Below are 19553 nucleotides of genomic sequence, written 5' to 3'. Positions count from 1 at the left end.
ATTATATGAATCCAAAGATTTTATTGTTGGCATTGGTTGGCCCGATATTTTTCTAGTCTGAATGTTGCCAATGTTATTGTTGTGTCTGCACAAATAATTAACAAGAACACGGAAAGTAAAGGTATACAATAATATATTAGGAAGAAAAGTTCTATACATATTTACATGTCTTCAGATATACTTCAGTTGGAGATATTCCGGCAGGTGGCGTGTTGCATGTCTTACTGGAGGTAACATAGGCGTCTTGCCTATTTGGTGGTCGTTGCCGAACTCTCCCGGTATTGGTGATTGATACCTTTATATATCTCACTCACCCGCCTATGTTAATTAGTGGGCGTCTTCACAGCAGTTATATTGCATATCCCTCCAGATTTACATAAACAAAACACGAAATCAGCAGGAGCAGTAATAGTGACAACAATGGCTGAATCAACACATGCACACATAAAAATACATAAACGCAATAATATCATTCGCCTTTTTTCGATTGTTAAATAAAAGTCATATTGAACTTTTAAAATTCGCCTTTGTCTTTATGCCATTTCTGACAATCTTATCTTTTTTTTATTCTTGTTGGGGATTGGGAAATGTTTACCTATGCTCACATCTCGACTGTAATACAAGGCATCAGTGAATGTCGACCAATCTCCCCACATGAATTTGAATGAATGTTTTGAAATAATACGAAAATATTTTTATATACTCTCATGGTATTAATTGACTTCAAATCAGGTTGTGTGCTCATCCCCACCTAGCATCAATTGTGATGGATGGCTCTCGTCTGGGTGAGGCCCCATGTTTTGACAAGCTTCTGGGCTTTACCTTCACTCCTGATCTGAAATGGAACACGTACATCAAGTCTGTTGACAAGGTCGCTGGAAAGATGGTGGGATCCTTCTACCGCTCCAGAAGATATCTCACTACTGATGCAATTCTCTATCTATATAAAAGCCAAGTACGTCCAAGGATGGAGTACTGCTGCCATATCTGGGCAGGAGCTGCTAAAAACAGCCTATCCTGCCTTGACAGAGTACAAAATAGACTTTGTGGCTTAGTGGGGGATGCCTTTTTCTCTTCCCTGCAACCTCTCTCCCACAGAAGAGACGTTGCAAGCCTATCTTTGTTTTATCGTTATTTCCATGGCAGGTGCTCGTCTGAACTCCAATCTCTGGTCCCCCCTCACCAATCTTTTATGAAAAACACCCGTCTAGCTGAATCCACTGTCAAAAACTTTCCCCACTCTTTATCTATGCCTAAGTACAAACGTAGATTCCATGAACAAAGCTTCTTTCTTAGAACTGCACGCCTGTGGAACTCTGTTTCGTCTGCCTGCTTCGCACCTGACTACAACCTGGATGTCTTCAAGTCCAAGATAAACAAATTCCTGATGAACCGCCCCCTTAAGTAGACACTTTATTAAATCTCCACATTAACGTACTGTACTTTCAATAACCCTTATCCCTGAGTGGCTTCCGGGCCATGATAAGTTGTGACCACCTTGTAAAAAAAAAAAAATATCATGTCGGGGTCACTATCTTTAGGAATGATATATGTGTGAGTGCACAAAACCCCTAATAAAAGACTAATTTGACACCCAAAAGCACAGAATAGTAACCAGTACCTCTTTTTAAAACCAAAACAATGAAAGGATTTCATTCTTAAGAAGTGGGATTGTGTCCGACGTGAAAGAAAGAAAAGAAGAAATACAAAGTTCTAGGATGTTCCCATGTCGGGAGGCAAAAACTTAAAGTATCCCCAGGTAGTCTATTGGAGGTCTTCGGTGAAGTAGCTGCAGTCTAAAGGGATTCAGTGGACAGAAAGTGAGAGCAGAGTGGTTTGTCTTCTTTGCTGGTCTGAGCTACTCTGTTTGCTGCTGCCTAGTTTCCAACAGGGGTAATTAGTTCCTTAACTTGGATTGGTTTTCGAACGAAAACCAAAAATGTTTATTGAAATAAAAGAAAGGTTCTTTTATGTGTGTCCTACTGATAGTAAGTTGTATATTAGAAAATTCGAAGTAGTGAGAATTTTGAATATGTCCATTTGTGACAGTTGCTTGTAAAATCCGTTTTTTATTTTGTGTGTGTGTGTGTGTGTGTGTGTGTGTCAACACAAGGCTTGATGCTTGTGACCCTGTTCAAATTTGTTTTGTAGAATTGTATCAAAATTTCTTTAAATTTGAGCTATTCCAGTGGAATTTGAAGTCATTAAGTTGTTCATTTCTAAACGTTTTGTTGACAAGGTTACTTTGATGGAGGTTGTGAAAAAGTAAATGTTTCGAGTGTGAAAAGTGTTTTGGATGGCTAGTCGCCAGTAACACGTTTTTGTTGGACTCGAATGTTCATTAAACAGTTATTTATTTTTTCTGTGGGAAAAAATTGTTGCTTTTCGGTGAAAAGAATATTTTTGTGAGATAATTTTAAGAGGAATGTTTCTTGTAGCAGAGAATATTTACACCACGTGTGTAACTGGAGTCGAGTTGACCCGTGTTTTTGTTGTTGTTTAAATATCCAAGGTAGAGAGATGGTAATTGAAAAAAAAACTAGCATGAAAACAAATAAAAGTCAAGTGTTAAGAGTGTTTTCGTGCATGAAGAAAGTGTTCACTCTTTTTTTTATATGCAGCCATTGTGAAAGAAAAGATATTTTTTTCTTTTTTGTTCGTTTTGAGGAAACGTATCCGGTTGAAACATTTTATCATTTTCCATGAAACACAGAAAGTATTTCTAGTGAATGTGTTTCTGCTAAAATGTTTTAGCTTTGTTTATGTGACACGTGTCTTTGAAAATGTTTTAGCTTTTATAATTTACTGTGTTCAATGAGAATGTTTTGTCTTTCTTCTCGGTGCAAAGAACGTTCTGTGGTAGAAATGTGTTCTAGAGAATTCTCAGTGATGAGTGGAGACGTTTGAAGATTGTTTTCACTTTTCTGTGAAAGTGCGTATTTTTGTTATATGCTCCTTTTTTCGTTTGTGATGAGTATGTGGTCAAACCGAATTTTTGAAAGGAAGAAAAAAGTCTTCCAGCAAAGTGAAGTGTTAGCGATATTGAAAGTTTTTGTTGTATTTAAGAGGCTAAGAAAAATGAAGATAAACAAAGAAAGTCGTTGAAAGCTACGTATTTAGGGATTACCAAAATATAGAATAAAAGACAACGAAATGGAGTTTCATTTTATATCCAAAAGCAACTTTATTCGTCATCTTTTTTAGTAGGTTAATATACAAGAGAGAAACGGGTTAGTAGCTGAAGGTGTTCTTGTGTGTAAAGATAGATTTAATATTATGCTGGCTAATTGAAGAAGAGAATATATTGTAGCCAGTAGTTGTGGGGATGAAGGAGGCTGGTTAAAGGTGAAAGAAAGGGAAAGGTATTCAGTAAGTTTACGTGTTGTAGTAGCTACTAGGAGTGTGTGTCAGCATATAGACAAGAGCAGTTGTGTAACATGATAAAAAAAGTTTGTGTGGAAATAAGCACGTGTTTAGAGATAGCCATGTTGGCTTGTTGTATTCACGTTAGCCTGAGGCCAAAGTCCCCAAGAGAGATGTGTGCTGCCGGCCAGAGTAGGGAGCAAGAGAGTAAGAGCAAGAGCATTGTCGGTTTTACCTTTTATACACTCGGTCACATGACTGGGAGCTGGCTTAAGATTGGCCAAGCCAGTAAGACAGAAGATTTCAATCTCGAGCCACGAGATTTCACCCCTGCCAAACATGTTTGTAACAAGACTAAAAATGAAAACATGAAACAATAGCTACGCACGAATATTCGCAATGCCGCCGTTCAGCCACTGTCTCGCAAATTTGAAGTTTTTCATTTTTACCGGCTAAAATCCAAACATAAACTTTCTCATGGGTTCGAATATCCTATATATCAAGTTTCATGTCTGTAAACTAAAAAATGACAATAGAGTTTGGTAATCAAGATTTTTTAAACAAATATATATACGCATACATGAATATATATAGAAAGCAGTTTGTGTTTACTACAACCTTCTACGATAATATTAAGCAAGTATAAATCATGTAGAATATATGGCAATTTTTCGACTGCTACACATGTTTGCCAATGCAAAACATGTGTAGCAGTAACGTAAAAATCTAGTGTTCTGGTGCTGATGAAGTCACTGAAAGCGTTTTTGATATTACTTATGTTTTTGAAGCATTTCTCACAGAGAAAGTTGTTGAAATGCTTGAAAAAGTGGTAGCCGGTAGGTGAGAGGTCTGGAGAGTATGTTATGTTGTGGCCCTTTGGCTATGATCATACTAACCCTCATCCTTGAATGGCTTTTGCCTTTGGTAAATGGTTACTCATTAGTATATATAAAAAGAAATTTTTACGAAATACACATAATAAATTATGAATTTATTTTAAAAGAATAAGTTATTCTGAACTAATTCGAAACTTAAATAATCCTATTGTCTTAAAAAATAATTTATGATGTTAAAAGAAACTTTTACTGCATTTGAAATCACAATCTCACAATTGCTTTGATTAAAAAGAAAAAGCTTACTAAGTTCGAAATCGGAACTTGATAAGCAATGTTCATCAAAAATAATCCCCCATAATTTTATACCTCTTAGATTTTGGCAGATATTTAAATTTTATTAGTTTGCAAAAATTTCGTTAAGAGAGTTATCCAACTTTATTTTGCCATTAACCCTAAGTCTGAGTAGCAAGCTCGTAAACCCACATGTTAATCACCTAAAACAAAAGAACGTTCTGCCAGACAACAAAAACTTTGATTTGATGATTTGCAAAAAGAAGGAAAAAAAAAGTTCCAATTATTAAAACGTTTGATTTGATGATTTGTATTAAAAAAAAGTTCTAATTATTAAAACGTTTAATTTTATGATTTGTATTAAAAAAAAAAAGTTCCAATTATTAAAACGTTTGATTTGATGATTTGTATTAAAAAAAAAAGTTCCAATTATTAAAACGTTTGATTTGATGATTTGTATTAAAAAAAAAGTTCCAATTATTAAAAAGTTTAATTTAATGATTTGTATTAAAAAAAAAAGTTCCAATTATTAAAACGTTTGATTTGATGATTTGTATTAAAAAAAAAAGTTCCAATTATTAAAAAGTTTAATTTAATGATTTGTATTTAAAAAAAAAAGTTCCAATTATTAAAACGTTTAATTTGATGATTTGTATTTAAAAAAAAAAGTTCCAATTATTAAAACGTTTGATTTGATGATTTGTATTTAAAAAAAAAAGTTCCAATTATTAAAACGTTTGATTTGATGATTTGTATTTTTAAAAAAAAGTTCCAATTATTAAAACGTTTGATTTGATGATTTGTATTAAAAAAAAAAGTTCCAATTATTAAAACGTTTGATTTGATGATTTGTATTAAAAAAAAAGTTCCAATTATTAAAACGTTTGATTTGATGATTTGTATTTAAAAAAAAAAGTTCCAATTATTAAAACGTTTAATTTGATGATTTGTATTAAAAAAAAAAGTTCCAATTATTAAAACGCTTGATTTGATGATTTGTATTAAAAAAAAAGTTCCAATTATTAAAACGTTTGATTTGATGATTTGTATTTAAAAAAAAAAGTTCCAATTATTAAAAAGTTTAATTTAATGATTTGTATTTAAAAAAAAAAGTTCCAATTATTAAAACGTTTGATTTGATGATTTGTATTTTAAAAAAAAGTTCCAATTATTAAAACGTTTAATTTGATGATTTGTATTAAAAAAAAAGTTCCAATTATTAAAACGTTTGATTTGATGATTTGTATTTTAAAAAAAAAGTTCCAATTATTAAAACGTTTGATTTGATGATTTGTATTAAAAAAAAAAGTTCCAATTATTAAAACGTTTGATTTGATGATTTGTATTAAAAAAAAAAGTTCCAATTATTAAAACGTTTGATTTGATGATTTGTATTAAAAAAAAAGTTCCAATTATTAAAACGTTTGATTTGATGATTTGTATTTTAAAAAAAAAGTTCCAATTATTAAAACGTTTGATTTGATGATTTGTATTAAAAAAAAAAGTTCCAATTATTAAAACGTTTGATTTGACGATTTGTATTTAAAAAAAAAAGTTCCAATTATTAAAAGGTTTAATTTGATGATTTGTATTAAAAAAAAAAAAAGTTCCAATTATTAAAACGTTTAATTTGATGATTTGTATTTAAAAAAAAAGTTCCAATTATTAAAACGTTTGATTTGATGATTTGTATTAAAAAAAAAGTTCCAATTATTAAAACGTTTGATTTGATGATTTGTATTTAAAAAAAAAGTTCCAATTATTAAAACGTTTGATTTGATGATTTGTATTAAAAAAAAAAGTTCCAATTATTAAAACGTTTGATTTGATGATTTGTATTAAAAAAAAAAGTTTCCAATTATTAAAACGTTTGATTTGATGATTTGTATTAAAAAAAAAGTTCCAATTATTAAAACGTTTAATTTGATGATTTGTATTAAAAAAAAGTTCCAATTATTAAAACGTTTGATTTGATGATTTGTATTAAAAAAAAAGTTCCAATTATTAAAAAGTTTAATTTGATGATTTGTATAAAAAAAAAGTTCCAATTATTAAAACGTTTGATTTGATGATTTGTATTAAAAAAAAGTTCCAATTATTAAAACGTTTGATTTGATGATTTGTATTAAAAAAAAGTTCCAATTATTAAAACGTTTGATTTGATGATTTGTATTTAAAAAAAAAAGTTCTAATTATTAAAACGTTTAATTTTATGATTTGTATTAAAAAAAAAAGTTCCAATTATTAAAACGTTTTATTTGATGATTTGTATTTAAAAAAAAAAGTTCCAATTATTAAAACGTTTAATTTGATGATTTGTATTAAAAAAAAGTTCCAATTATTAAAACGTTTGATTTGATGATTTGTATTTTAAAAAAAGTTCCAATTATTAAAACGTTTGATTTGATGATTTGTATTAAAAAAAAAGTTCCAATTATTAAAACGTTTGATTTGATGATTTGTATTTTAAAAAAAAAGTTCCAATTATTAAAACGTTTGATTTGATGATTTGTATTAAAAAAAAAAAAGTTCCAATTATTAAAACGTTTAATTTGATGATTTGTATTAAAAAAAAGTTCCAATTATTAAAACGTTTGATTTGATGATTTGTATTTTAAAAAAAGTTCCAATTATTAAAACGTTTGATTTGATGATTTGTATTAAAAAAAAAGTTCCAATTATTAAAACGTTTGATTTGATGATTTGTATTTTTAAAAAAAAGTTCCAATTATTAAAACGTTTGATTTGATGATTTGTATTAAAAAAAAAAGTTCCAATTATTAAAACGTTTGATTTGATGATTTGTATTTAAAAAAAAAAGTTCCAATTATTAAAACGTTTAATTTGATGATTTGTATTTTAAAAAAAAAGTTCTAATTATTAAAACGTTTGATTTGATGATTTGTATTTTTAAAAAAAAGTTCTAATTATTAAAACGTTTAATTTGATGATTTGTATTTAAAAAAAAAAGTTCTAATTATTAAAACGTTTAATTTGATGATTTGTATTTAAAAAAAAAAGTTCCAATTATTAAAACGTTTGATTTGATGATTTGTATTAAAAAAAAAGTTCCAATTATTAAAACGTTTGATTTGATGATTTGTATTTTTAAAAAAAAGTTCCAATTATTAAAACGTTTGATTTGATGATTTGTATTAAAAAAAAAAGTTCCAATTATTAAAACGTTTGATTTGATGATTTGTATTAAAAAAAAAAAGTTCCAATTATTAAAACGTTTGATTTGATGATTTGTATTAAAAAAAAAGTTCCAATTATTAAAACGTTTAATTTGATGATTTGTATTTTAAAAAAAAAGTTCCAATTATTAAAACGTTTGATTTGATGATTTGTATTTAAAAAAAAAAGTTCTAATTATTAAAACGTTTGATTTGATGATTTGTATTAAAAAAAAAGTTCCAATTATTAAAAAGTTTGATTTGATGATTTGTATTAAAAAAAAAAGTTCCAATTATTAAAAGGTTTAATCTAATTAGGAACTCATTTCACTACAGACTGGATATCATTCTTTAGGGTTTCAGCTTTGGATATGTGTACATTTGTTTTTTTCGTCATGTCTATTATAGAGCATGTTGTCATCAACAAATATGTGTCATCATTCATTTTTCTCTCTTCAAGCAAGGATAAAATTCATTTCTCAGAAGAGCCCCTGATCTAGAAAAGAACCCTATTATTGTTTATCTAAAAAGGTTTTATCTTTACATATGATGAAATACCAGTAGTTTTCTTACACAGATTTAAAATAAAAAATAAGAATGGATTTTCATTAAGTTTCCCTTTATCACATATCCTGAGAATTATCTTTTAATAAAGTAACCTTGCCACTTGGAGTATTTTTGTATTATGTTATGCAAAAACTATAAATAAAATAAAATTGTACTTTTTTCTTTAGCCTTTTTTATTACTTTTTTCTGTTGCCCTTTTTTCATTGCCCTTTTTTCCGTTGCCCTTTTTTCTTATATTTGATTCATTTGCTCTCCTCAAGCAAATACAATTCATTTCTCAGAGGAGCCCCTGACCTAGAAAAGAACCTTATTGTTGCTTATCTAAAAAGTTTTTTTATCTTTACATATGATGAAATACAAGTATTTTGTTATGCAAGAAACTATAAATAAAAAAGAGAAGAATGGATTTACGTTTGCATGAATTAACTTTCACTTTATCTCATATTTTGAGAATTACTTTGCTGTAAAGTTACCTTGACTAACAGAGAATTAAACCATTATATTTAAATTTGTGCTTGTTGCTCTAGAGTTATGGTAATCATTATATTGGCAACAGAAATTATTTTAAAGGAAACACAGTTGGAAAATTAGTCAAAAACAATTTATTTTGGTTGACCAACTCATTTGTGACGTAGTTGTGTTAAAAGAATTTAATATTTAATACTACCATGATCTGTATCTTGGCAGTGCCCAGGATGGAATATAGAAGAATGATTTAACTAGTAAAAATATCCATAAAATACTTTACTTTTTAGAGTGGGAGGGGCATTGTGTGTGGTGAGGAGTGATCCAATGCTTCTACATAATGCAAATGGATACGTGGCGTGTATGTAATTTTTCAAGTATTTATACGAACGTGCATTTTTACCTAAATGCTTGTTGGGAATAATTTTCCCATTGACCAATCTGGTACCCCTTTTAATGGGGAGCGGAATATATATTATTTTTAAAATATAATTATCCACTGACACGTGCTTCGTCGTCTACGCTGAACGTCTGTGTGTGTCTGGTCACGAATAGGCCACCTTCGTGGCCTTCGGACCAAGATCAAAGTGTAGTATCTGTTCCGGCAGATACTACACTTAAGATAATTTGTACCAGTCAATGGAGGGGAAACCCTCTATACTGGGACAATTATTTTTGGTAACCAGAGTGACCCCTTTTAGGGGAGCTGGTTTTTACCTCACATTAAAAACGGCCTTGTGCCTAATTTGCTCAGTGGGGGAGCAAATAAATACCATCTGTTCCGGCAGATACTACACTTAAGATAATTTGTACCAGTCAATGGAGGGGAAACCCTCTATACTGGGACAATTATTATTTTTGGTAACCAGAGTGACCCCTTTTAGGGGAGCTGGTTTTTACCTCACATTAAAAACGGCCTTGTGCCTAATTTGCTCAGTGGGGGAGCAAATAAATACCATCTGTTCCGGCAGATGCTGCAAGCTATGACTAGCTAGGACTAGCTATGACTAGCAAAGACCAGATGTGGGGGCAACCCCACATGCTTGACCTTTAACCAGCTCCCATTTCCCACCTCTCGGGAGCTGGTCCCCTTTTTCCCTTCCCCCTCCCTTCACTCCTCACATTAAAAATCGACCTTGTGCCTAATTTGCTCGGTGGGGGAGCAAATAAATACCATCTGTTCCGGCAGATGCTGCAAGCTATGACTAGCTAGGACTAGCAAAGACCAGATGTGGGGGCAACCCCACATGCCTGACCATTAACCAGCTCCCATTTCCCACCTCTCGGGAGCTGGTCCCCTTTTTCCCTTCCCCCTCCCTTCACTCCTCACATTAAAAATCGGCCTTGTGCCTAATTTGCTCGGTGGGGGAGCAAATAAATACCATCTGTTCCGGCAGATGCTGCAAGCTATGACTAGCTAGGACTAGCTATGACTAGCAAAGACCAGATGTGGGGGCAACCCCACATGCCTGACCTTTAACCAGCTCCCATTTCCCACCTCTCGGGAGCTGGTCCCCTTTTTCCCTTCCCTCTCCCTTCACTCCTCACATTAAAAATCGGCCTTGTGCCTAATTTGCTTGGTGGGGGAGCAAATAAATACCATCTGTTCCGGCAGATGCTGCAAGCTGTGACTGGCTATGACTAGCAGGGACCAGATGTGGGGGCGGCCCCACGTGCCTGACCTTTGACCAGCTCCCATTTCCCACCTCTCGGGAGCTGGTCCCCTTTTCCCCTTCCCCCTCCCTTCACTCCTCACATTAAAAATCGGCCTTGTGCCTAATTTGCTCGGTGGGGGAGCAAATAAATACCATCTGTTCCGGCAGATACTGCAAGCAAAGACCATATGTGGGGGAAACCCCACATATAAGACCCGTGTCAATGTAGGGGCAACCCTTCATACCAATTGTCACTACCCAGCTCCCCTACTCCCCGGAGAGTTGGTCCCCATTTCCCCTTCACTCCTCACTTTAAAAATCGGCCTTATGCCTAATTTGCTCAGTGGGGGAGCAAATAAATACCTCAAAGTGTAGTATCTGTTTCGACAGATACTGCAAAAAAAGACCATATGTGGGGAAAACCCCACATATAAGACCTTCGTCAATATAGAGGCAACCCTTCATACCAATTGTCACTATCCAGCTCCCCTACTACCTGGGGAGTTGGTCCCCATTTCCCCTTCACTCCTCACATTAAAAATTGGCCTTGTGCCTAATTTGCTCGGTGGGGGAGCAAATAAATACCTGGTCATGAATAGGCTCCTATATGGTTGACTATTATAGAAAACTGATCACATATAATGATAGAAGATGTATCGAGACACAGGAATGGGTATGTTTGATCTGGCATAATGATGATTCATTAAAATTGTGGGGTCTGCATATGCGCCTGGTCCACAAAGTATGGAAACAAAAAATTTAAAAATTAAAAAAAAAAAAAACGTTTACAAGTGTTTTTGATATAGATGTGCATAAGAATACTTTGATAAGTATGTTTTAACTTAAATAGGGATGGTATAATAAAATTGTGGGGTCTGAATTTGCGCCAGGCCTCCATACAGTGGAAATAGGCACAAACTTAAATAAAGACTTTTCATATCTATCTGCATATACTTTGATAATTATGTTTCAGTTTGAAGAAATATGGTATAATAAAATTATGGGGTGTTCGTTCACGCCTGACCTCTATAGAATGGAAATATGTCACAAAATTTAACAAGGTTTTTTAATATAGATCCACAGAATATTGTGATAAGTGTTTCAGCATGAACAGGTATGGTATAATAAATTATGGGGTTTATCTATTTTATTTTTACTTTCATTATATTTTGCTTTGGTTTTGATACCCCCAAATTCGAAGCTATCTCTTTACAACCCTTCCTTTTCATAACCAATCATCTATAAATATAAAAGCGAAAATGTATGTATGTATGTGTGTTCGCTTTTCTGAGTGTCTACAAAAGGCTTCTTTCAGAGAAGCGGTCGGTCGGTTCACAACTTTTTAAAACTTTTTATATCACATATAAATCGTAATATCTCAGAGTTAACAATGAAGTTCGCCTGTCTATTTAATTTGCTCGATTTTGGGAAGATAAATATTCAACATTTGTCGCTCGCCACATGTGGGTTAGTCTTTTTCCTATAAGCTCTTGGGAAAGAAAAAAAAAAAAAAAAAAAAAAAAGCGTTCAGCAGTAAATGAATACCATCCTGCAGTCAAACTTGACCCCATTAACTCATTAAAACACGCACCTGCCAAATCAATTAAATAAATTCAAACGTGTTTTCATTAGCATCTCACGGTGGGGCAATGGTTAACGTCACATGTTTTTTTTTCACACTTTAATTTACAACTTTGGGTTCGATCCTCATACTTACCTCCCAAAACATTTTTTAACCCCCCCCCCAACCCCCGGAGTTTCCACACACACCTCCAAACACCCGGGCAACGCAGGGTAGCCCTCGCTAGTCTATATATATAAAAGCGAAATGTATGTATGTATGTATGTATGTATGTATGTATATATGTGTGTTCGCTTTTTCTGTATGTTAACAAAAGGCTTTCTTCAGAGAAGCGGTCGCTCGCTTCACAACTTTTTAAAACTTTTTATATCACATATAAATCGTAGTATCTCACAGTTAACAACGAAGCTCGCCTGTCTATTTAATTTGCTTGATTTCGGGAAGATAAATATTCAATATTTGTGGGTTAGTCTTTTTCCTATAACATCTTGGGGGCGGGGAGCGTTCAGCAGTAAGTAAATGAATACTATCCCGCAGTCAAACTTGACCTCATTAAAACGGGCACCTGCTAAATCCAAGTAATTAAATAAATTCAAACGTGTTTCTGTTAGCATCTCGCGGTGGGGCAATGGTTAATGTTGCGCGTTTTTTTTTTTTTTCACACTTTAATTTACAACTTTGCCTCAACGGTTCGGGTTCAATCCTCATACTTACTTTTCTTTTTTTAACCCCCCCACACACACACACCTCCAAACACCCGGGCAACGCCGGGTACCCCTCGCTAGTACTTTCATAAATCAGAGTCCATTTTCTGTAGGCTGTTTTTGAACCCAGTCAACGACGGGTACTTTTGCTAGTATATATATATATATATATATATATATATATATATATATATATGGCATAAGCCTTAAGCCTGACGAATTCTTATGAGAATGAAACATGGAATATTCTGCGTAGCTTAATTGCCATATATATGTATTAAGCAATGTTGAAGTAAATACTGAAAAATGTATGCATAAAATTATATCTTCATATATTAATTTATGTGATTAAATGAATCATATATATATATATATATATATATATATATATATATTTTATATTTTGTGTACAGAAAGTTATTAGTTGAGACAGGTCATTGGTACCGTCGGTTTCAAGCCCGATAATAAGGCCCGTTTAAGGTATCCTTATCGAGCTCTCTTCAGCCAATATTCGTCTATCTTATAACCGGAAGTGTGAAGTATATATACCTCGCGAATCCACGTTCAAATCTCGTTTTGTTTAATCCCCCCCCCTTTTTTTTTTTTTTTTTTTTTTTATCTATCTATATCTATATATATATATATATATATATCGGGTAATGTAATACCTAATTTTCAACTTTGAATTATTTAAATTTAAGATCTAATTTCGAAAAAATGTTTTTTTTATATGAATCGATTTTAATTTGAACCCCATTTAATTTTAAAATCTCTTTCCTTATGTATAAAAACTTTAAAATCTGTATTGGTATCGGTTAAAAACTTAAAAATTCGTTTAATTATATCGAACATTTAAAAATTTCCAAAAATACGTTTAAAGTTTTAAAAAATATATTTTTAATTATATCGAATCACGTTTAAAAATTTCGAAATACGTTTAAAAATTATTTTTTAAAAACCCAAATCTTTCAAGGTTTGGGGAAGTGAGTATTTATCTATCCTAAGTGATTTCCCTAGTTTATTAACATTATTATATTTTTCTATAGTTTTAAATTCGAAATAGATTATAAATTACATTTATAAAATATAATATATATATATATATATATATGACATTAATTAAAAATCTACAATATAATTGCGATTAAAATCCAAGTTTACCGACTAATTATTTATGTATTTACAATTTTTTTTCCTTATATATATATATATATAAAAACAACATCTAAGTGTTGTTCTTTTCATTGATCCAATTTATTAGGAGACCCTTCCTTCTATGTATGCAACTTTTCAAAGCTTCACTCCTCACATTTAAACATTTTATTTTTGGGTCATGAATGGACCGGAGGATGTAGTATTTCTCTGCGTTACAGAGTGAGCATTGACTTAATTCCGGGACGTAGGCTGGTCTATGCTCTATTTTTCTCCATTTTATGGAAAAGGGTGTATTTTTTTCTTTAAGCTCCCACACGCGGGTAGCTAATGCTGTATTCATCCTTGTTTTAGCTCTAAAGGAGCTCATATGTGCATAATATCTTTGTTTAAATTGGCCTTTTGTCATACCTATATATATTTCCGGTATATTTGTGGATTGTTCCGTTACTGTGGCCTCATAGACAAGGGATTCAGCTTTACAATTACCCTCCAATGGACAGCTATTTTTGGTCCTGCAAGAGCAGCCTGCGTTATCTATCTTTTTTGGTTCTTTGGATATTATCGACTTTATTGATGGAGCTGTCGAGTAACTAACTTTCACCGTGTTTCTATTAAAAAGTTTATGTAGTCTATGTGTTCTTGGAAAATGTTTGTCTAGAAGGCTAAGAAAACAATGCCCTACTCTAGTTTTAGTGTTCAATGAAAACGGAGGTAAGAACCAGATTATTTTCCGTTTCCTCTTTCGTTTTATATTTTCTTTATTCTGGGTTTGTTGAAATTTTATGTTTTCATTGAACCCACTTTGATGCAGTGCGTCATTATAATATGGTGCTGCTTATATATATATATATAGTAAAGCCTGATGAATCCTAGTGTGGATGAGACGCGGAATATTCTGTGTAGCTTAATTGCCATATATATTTTTCTAACTTACTGCCTAGCTCTACCTATGTATTGAGCACTGTTGAAGTAAATACTTAGTTTATGCATAAAATTATACTTTCGTCTATTAATTTATGTGATTAAATGAAGTAGTCATATGTATATATATATATATCCAGCTTAATGTTTTCCAGAGGTAAAACAGCCAATGAAGTTTTAATGAGGTTAATACAAGAGTGCTTCATATCAAAGTAGGGCAAGGTATACATTTATTTATTTTACATAAGCATCAATATGTCGCTACATATTCATGAGCATGTTTCGGTTAACCAGTTACTAGACATATTAATGCTTATGTAACACAAATAAAACATATATGCGTGTGTGTGTGTGTGTGTCTGTGTGTGTGTGTGTGTGTGTGTGTGGAAATTATTATTTTTTTATTATTATTATTTGAACAGGTGCAGCAAACACTTTTCTTGGTAAAGCGTGTTGAAACGATTAGTTTCTTTTTCGAGCGGACATTTTTATTTGTGGCAGCATCAAAAGGGTGTACACCGGCTTTATGTTTCACTTCCGGCTGATGAAATCTTTCTTAGAAATTTTCTAGTCTTTTCAACTATATATATATAATACGATTCGTTAAATTTGTTAAGTATTTATTTTATAAATTCCGATTGAATCAACCGCGTTGAATTGGAAGTTCAACAGTGAAGACATGTCGAAAGGTTTGTATAATCTTGTATTTTTTTCTAGTATCGTCAAGTTCGAACAACCGGCTTCAACGAAAAAAGAAGACACGTTTCTGCTGAAATTAAAAAAAAAAAAAAAAAACAATGCTGCTTCTACAGAATTTGAACCGACTTTTTGGCAAACTACACTTAAAACGGGTTAGCTTTAGGTAAAAAAAAAAACAAAAACGTTTTATTCAAATTCTGTAGAAATATCAAAACAATCATTTTATAGATTTTATAAAACGAAATCTATAATTGTGAAAAGAAAAAAAAAAAACTACTTAATTAAAATTCTACCTGATTAAAAACTACAAAATTGATGTACATACCTGTCATGAAACAGAAATATCACATTCCAAAAATCTTGTAAATTGATCAAATAGTTTTATTCTTAAAGAAAATCATTTTTAAACGATTTTTTTTTTTTACAAAGGAGTCACCATTTATCAAGGCCCGGAGGCCACTCGAGGATAACGGTTAAGTGTTCGGTAGTCAGTGGGACAATATTGTAGTAATCGTTAGTAGTGAAAATTTTGGTAAATTGGATTACTTAAGCGGACGGACGGCTCATCAAGAATTTGTTTACGTTTAACTTGAAGACGATCATATTGTAGACAGTTGGAAAGCAAGGAAACGGAACAGTTCCACAGGCGGTCAGCTACTGCAGAGCTATAAGAAATAAGCTTTATTCATGAAATCTACGGTTAGGTTTAGTCACAGATCATATTTGGGCTGGCACATCTACTCTCACTCCTCCTGGCCTGGACACGGTTCAAAAGAGAGTCGCCAACCTGATAGGTCCTGAAGTTCAGGACTCCTGAACTAGGTGTGTCAAAAATTTCGTGAAAATAGTGAATAATTCCACCCCATCTTTCCAAGCTTATAACTCCTCGAAAAATGTAATTCAAGCCCTAATTTTTTTTTTTTTTTCAATTAAAGGAGCAAGGACCAAGGTTTCATTAAAAAAAAAACGTGTTTTTTTGTTTTTTTTTTTAAAAAAGGTTTTAAATTTCGTACTTTACAGGTAAATTTCTAAAAAACAGTACTTTTTTGTTGTTTTAAATTTGAATATATTGTTTATTGACCTTTTCTCTTCAATTTGTGATGTATAAGACTTTGGTACATAAATTAATTATTTACTTTTTAATAGACATTTCAAAATGGGAGGCGTGAATTATTAGACCCCCCTGTCTTTCCAAGCTTATAACTCCTCCAAAAATGTAATTCAAGCCCTAATTATTTTTTTTTTAATTAAAGGAGCAAGGACCAAGGTTCCATTAAAAAAAAGGCTTTAAACTTCAAACTTTACTTTTAAAATTCTAAAAAAAACACTACATTTTTGTTTTAAATTTGAATATATTATTTATTGACCTTTTCTCTTCAATTTGTGAGAAAATTAATTATTTACTTTTCGGTGAGTAAATTAATTATGTACTTTTTAATAGATACTTGAAAATGGGGGGGGGGGCGTGAATTTAAAAAAAAAACGTTTGTCTAAAATATTATATTCGGTTTATTGGAAAGAACATAAAATTTCACATTGACCTTGAAAATATCGTAAAAATAGAATCAATAGAAAAATTTTGATAAATTTTTAAAGTTTAAAAATTGAAAAATATTGAGTTCGGAAAATTCATTACTGTTTTTAAAAAAAAAAAAAATATTTCTATTACTTTCAAAACAACTTTATTAGTTTATTTTGGAAGTATAATCCATAAAGAAAATAAACAACCCGCTTTTAACCGAGAAATTACGAGATTTTTATATTTTATTCGCAGTTTCGTGTTAGGGGTGTCAAAAATTCCTACAAAAATTCTGATTCACCTAGTCCTGAACTGTCATCTAAGCTTCAGCCTCTGTCTCATCGACGAAATGTTGCATCCCTCTGCCTGTTCTACCAGTATTTTAATGATGAATGCTCTGACGAACTACAAGCACTTGTACCCCCTCGACGTAAATAAGCAGCTAAATCCCACCCCTAAACAGCGATCCCTAGGTGTAAGAAAGCCTTTTACTCCAATAGTTTCTTTCCCAGAACTGCTAGACTTTGGAACTCCCTTCTAGGATTCTGCTTTCCCAACTGTACTGACATGCAGAAGTTCAATTGTAATGTGAACAGACATCTTGCTACTCATCTCTAGGTGTATCAAAATTTTGAGAATTTTTGACACCCCTACCACTAAATTGCGAATAAAATATAAAAAACTCGTAATTTCTCTTTTTAAAGTGGGTTGTTTATTTTTTTTATGGAATATGCTTCCAAAATAAACAATTAAAGTTGTTTAAAAAATAATAGAAATATTATTTTTATATTAAAAAAACAAACAACAGTGTTTACAAAGTGCCTGCGCGCCTTCATGCTGCTATTTTTTTCACGTCATGAAATCCATTGAATTTTACGAATTAATTATTTTTCAATTTTTAAACTTTAAAAATCTATCAAAATTTTTCTATTGGTTAAATTTTTATGATATTTTCAGGGTCAATGTGAAATTTTATGCTTTTTCCAATAAACCGAATATAATATTTTAGACAAACGTTTTTTTTTTTATTCCCCCCCCCATTTTGAAATGTCTATTAAAATTTTAATAATTAATTTGCTCACAAATTGAAGATAAAAGATCAATAAATAATATATTGTAAATTAAAACAAAAAAAAAGTTTTTTTTTAAATTTACCTGTAAAGTCCAAAGTGTAAAACTTTTCTTTTTAAAAACCACGTTGATTTTTTTTTTTTTTTTTTTAATTGGAACCCTATGTTCTGCTTATATTGTCCAGTAAGTATTGGACGCTGACAACATTTTTTTTTCTATTTCATTCAATGTTTTCTTTTTGTAGATATTTAAAAAACAAAAATTCACTTGATAAAGAATTATTAAAATATAATAAATCAAAAATTTATGTATTTCTTTGAGAAAATGAAGAAAAAAAAATTCCTCGACTGTTTTTTTTTTAAGGAAAAAAACTTATAAGTAAAATTTGACTATTTTTAAACCATGGGAGCATATTTCTTCACGCACAAGGCTAGACGGCTAATGCGAACATGTGGTTATTACTGCCTTCTGTCCATCCATATTTTTAAACAAGGACAAATCAGTACTTCCGGTTTTTCGATAAGAACATAAAAATGCTTGCATCATGGCGCTTTTTTCAGATAGTTATTTAAAAAAATTATTTTATTTAAAACATAAATGGGATTTAAAATATAAATATGGATAAATTCTAAACCATGAAGAATGGAACTAGACATTCAATAGTATTTTTATAGGTAAGTGAATTTTTGGAATTTATATCGATTTTTTTTTTTATAATCGAAGTAAAATTTCATTGATTTTCTTCAAATCTTTTTTAAAGAAAACCAATTAAAAAAAAAACAAATATTGTATAATTTGCTATTAAACCGGTTATATTTTTTTAATTTGGTCTTTGCACCTTTAATTGAAAACAAAATTAGGGTTTGAATTACATTTTTCAAGTAGTTATAAGCTTGTAAAGATAGGAGGTCGAATTATTCAATTTTTTTCACGCATTCTTAAGATCGGTTTCTGACACTGCTAACTCATCTCCCTTTATAATATCTCCAACTTATGTCCCTGATAGTATCCCCCTACTTCAAAGTGGCACTGTGCCTTGTTTGGGGTGAAAATGGAATAAAAAATAAATAAATTATTGAGAGTGATTTTAGCAGGAGTGTTTTTCGTGAAAGTCGGGCAATGGGGGGGAGGGGCATAGATTGGAGCTCAGGCGAGCACTTGTCATGAAAATAATGATAAAGCAGAGACAGGCTCGCAACGTCTCTGCTGTGGGAAGGAGGTTGTAGAGAAAAGGGCATTCCCCACTAGGTGATTAATATGAAATCGGTAGCATTACAAGGTTGATCTTGAAACTTTGAATTATTGTGGACTTATCTGCCCTATTTTTATTTTTCAAGATGGCGACTTGAAACGATCCCTTTTTGCTTACTCATAAAATTTGATTGTTTTAATTAAATTTATCAAGTTTTTTTGTTTTTTTTATATGATTTTTTTTTTCAAATATGACATCTTCGTTTCATGATACATCCAAAAATTTTTCTGTATTTTTTCAATTAGGTTGAATTCTAAATAAAAACCAAAAAAGAAAGAAAACTCTTAAATAGTGGAT

The 19553-nt window shown here is 31.4% G+C and overlaps 2 protein-coding genes across 2 annotated transcripts in view; one reads left to right on the top strand and one right to left on the bottom strand.

Annotated features, from left to right (window-relative positions):
* Positions 1–16202, bottom strand: part of LOC145246565 (organic cation transporter protein-like) — a 97208-nt gene extending 81006 nt beyond the window's left edge. The window contains exon 1 of the mRNA XM_080108168.1: positions 15740–16202. The gene's annotated coding sequence lies outside the window, so the exon portion shown is untranslated. The remainder of the gene's footprint in view (positions 1–15739) is intronic.
* Positions 15149–19553, top strand: part of LOC145246567 (asparagine--tRNA ligase, cytoplasmic-like) — a 76099-nt gene continuing 71694 nt past the window's right edge. Inside the window, exon 1 of the mRNA XM_080108170.1 lies at positions 15149–15404. Within this exon, the coding sequence (XP_079964296.1) occupies positions 15395–15404 (10 nt within the window). The 5' untranslated portion in view covers positions 15149–15394. The remainder of the gene's footprint in view (positions 15405–19553) is intronic.

The sequence above is a fragment of the Euprymna scolopes genome, chromosome 24, assembly GCF_053919585.1.
Source record: "Euprymna scolopes isolate OS-2025 chromosome 24, ASM5391958v1, whole genome shotgun sequence".
NCBI classification, from domain to species: domain Eukaryota; kingdom Metazoa; phylum Mollusca; class Cephalopoda; order Sepiida; family Sepiolidae; genus Euprymna; species Euprymna scolopes.
This window is presented reverse-complemented; position numbering and strand designations above follow the sequence as displayed.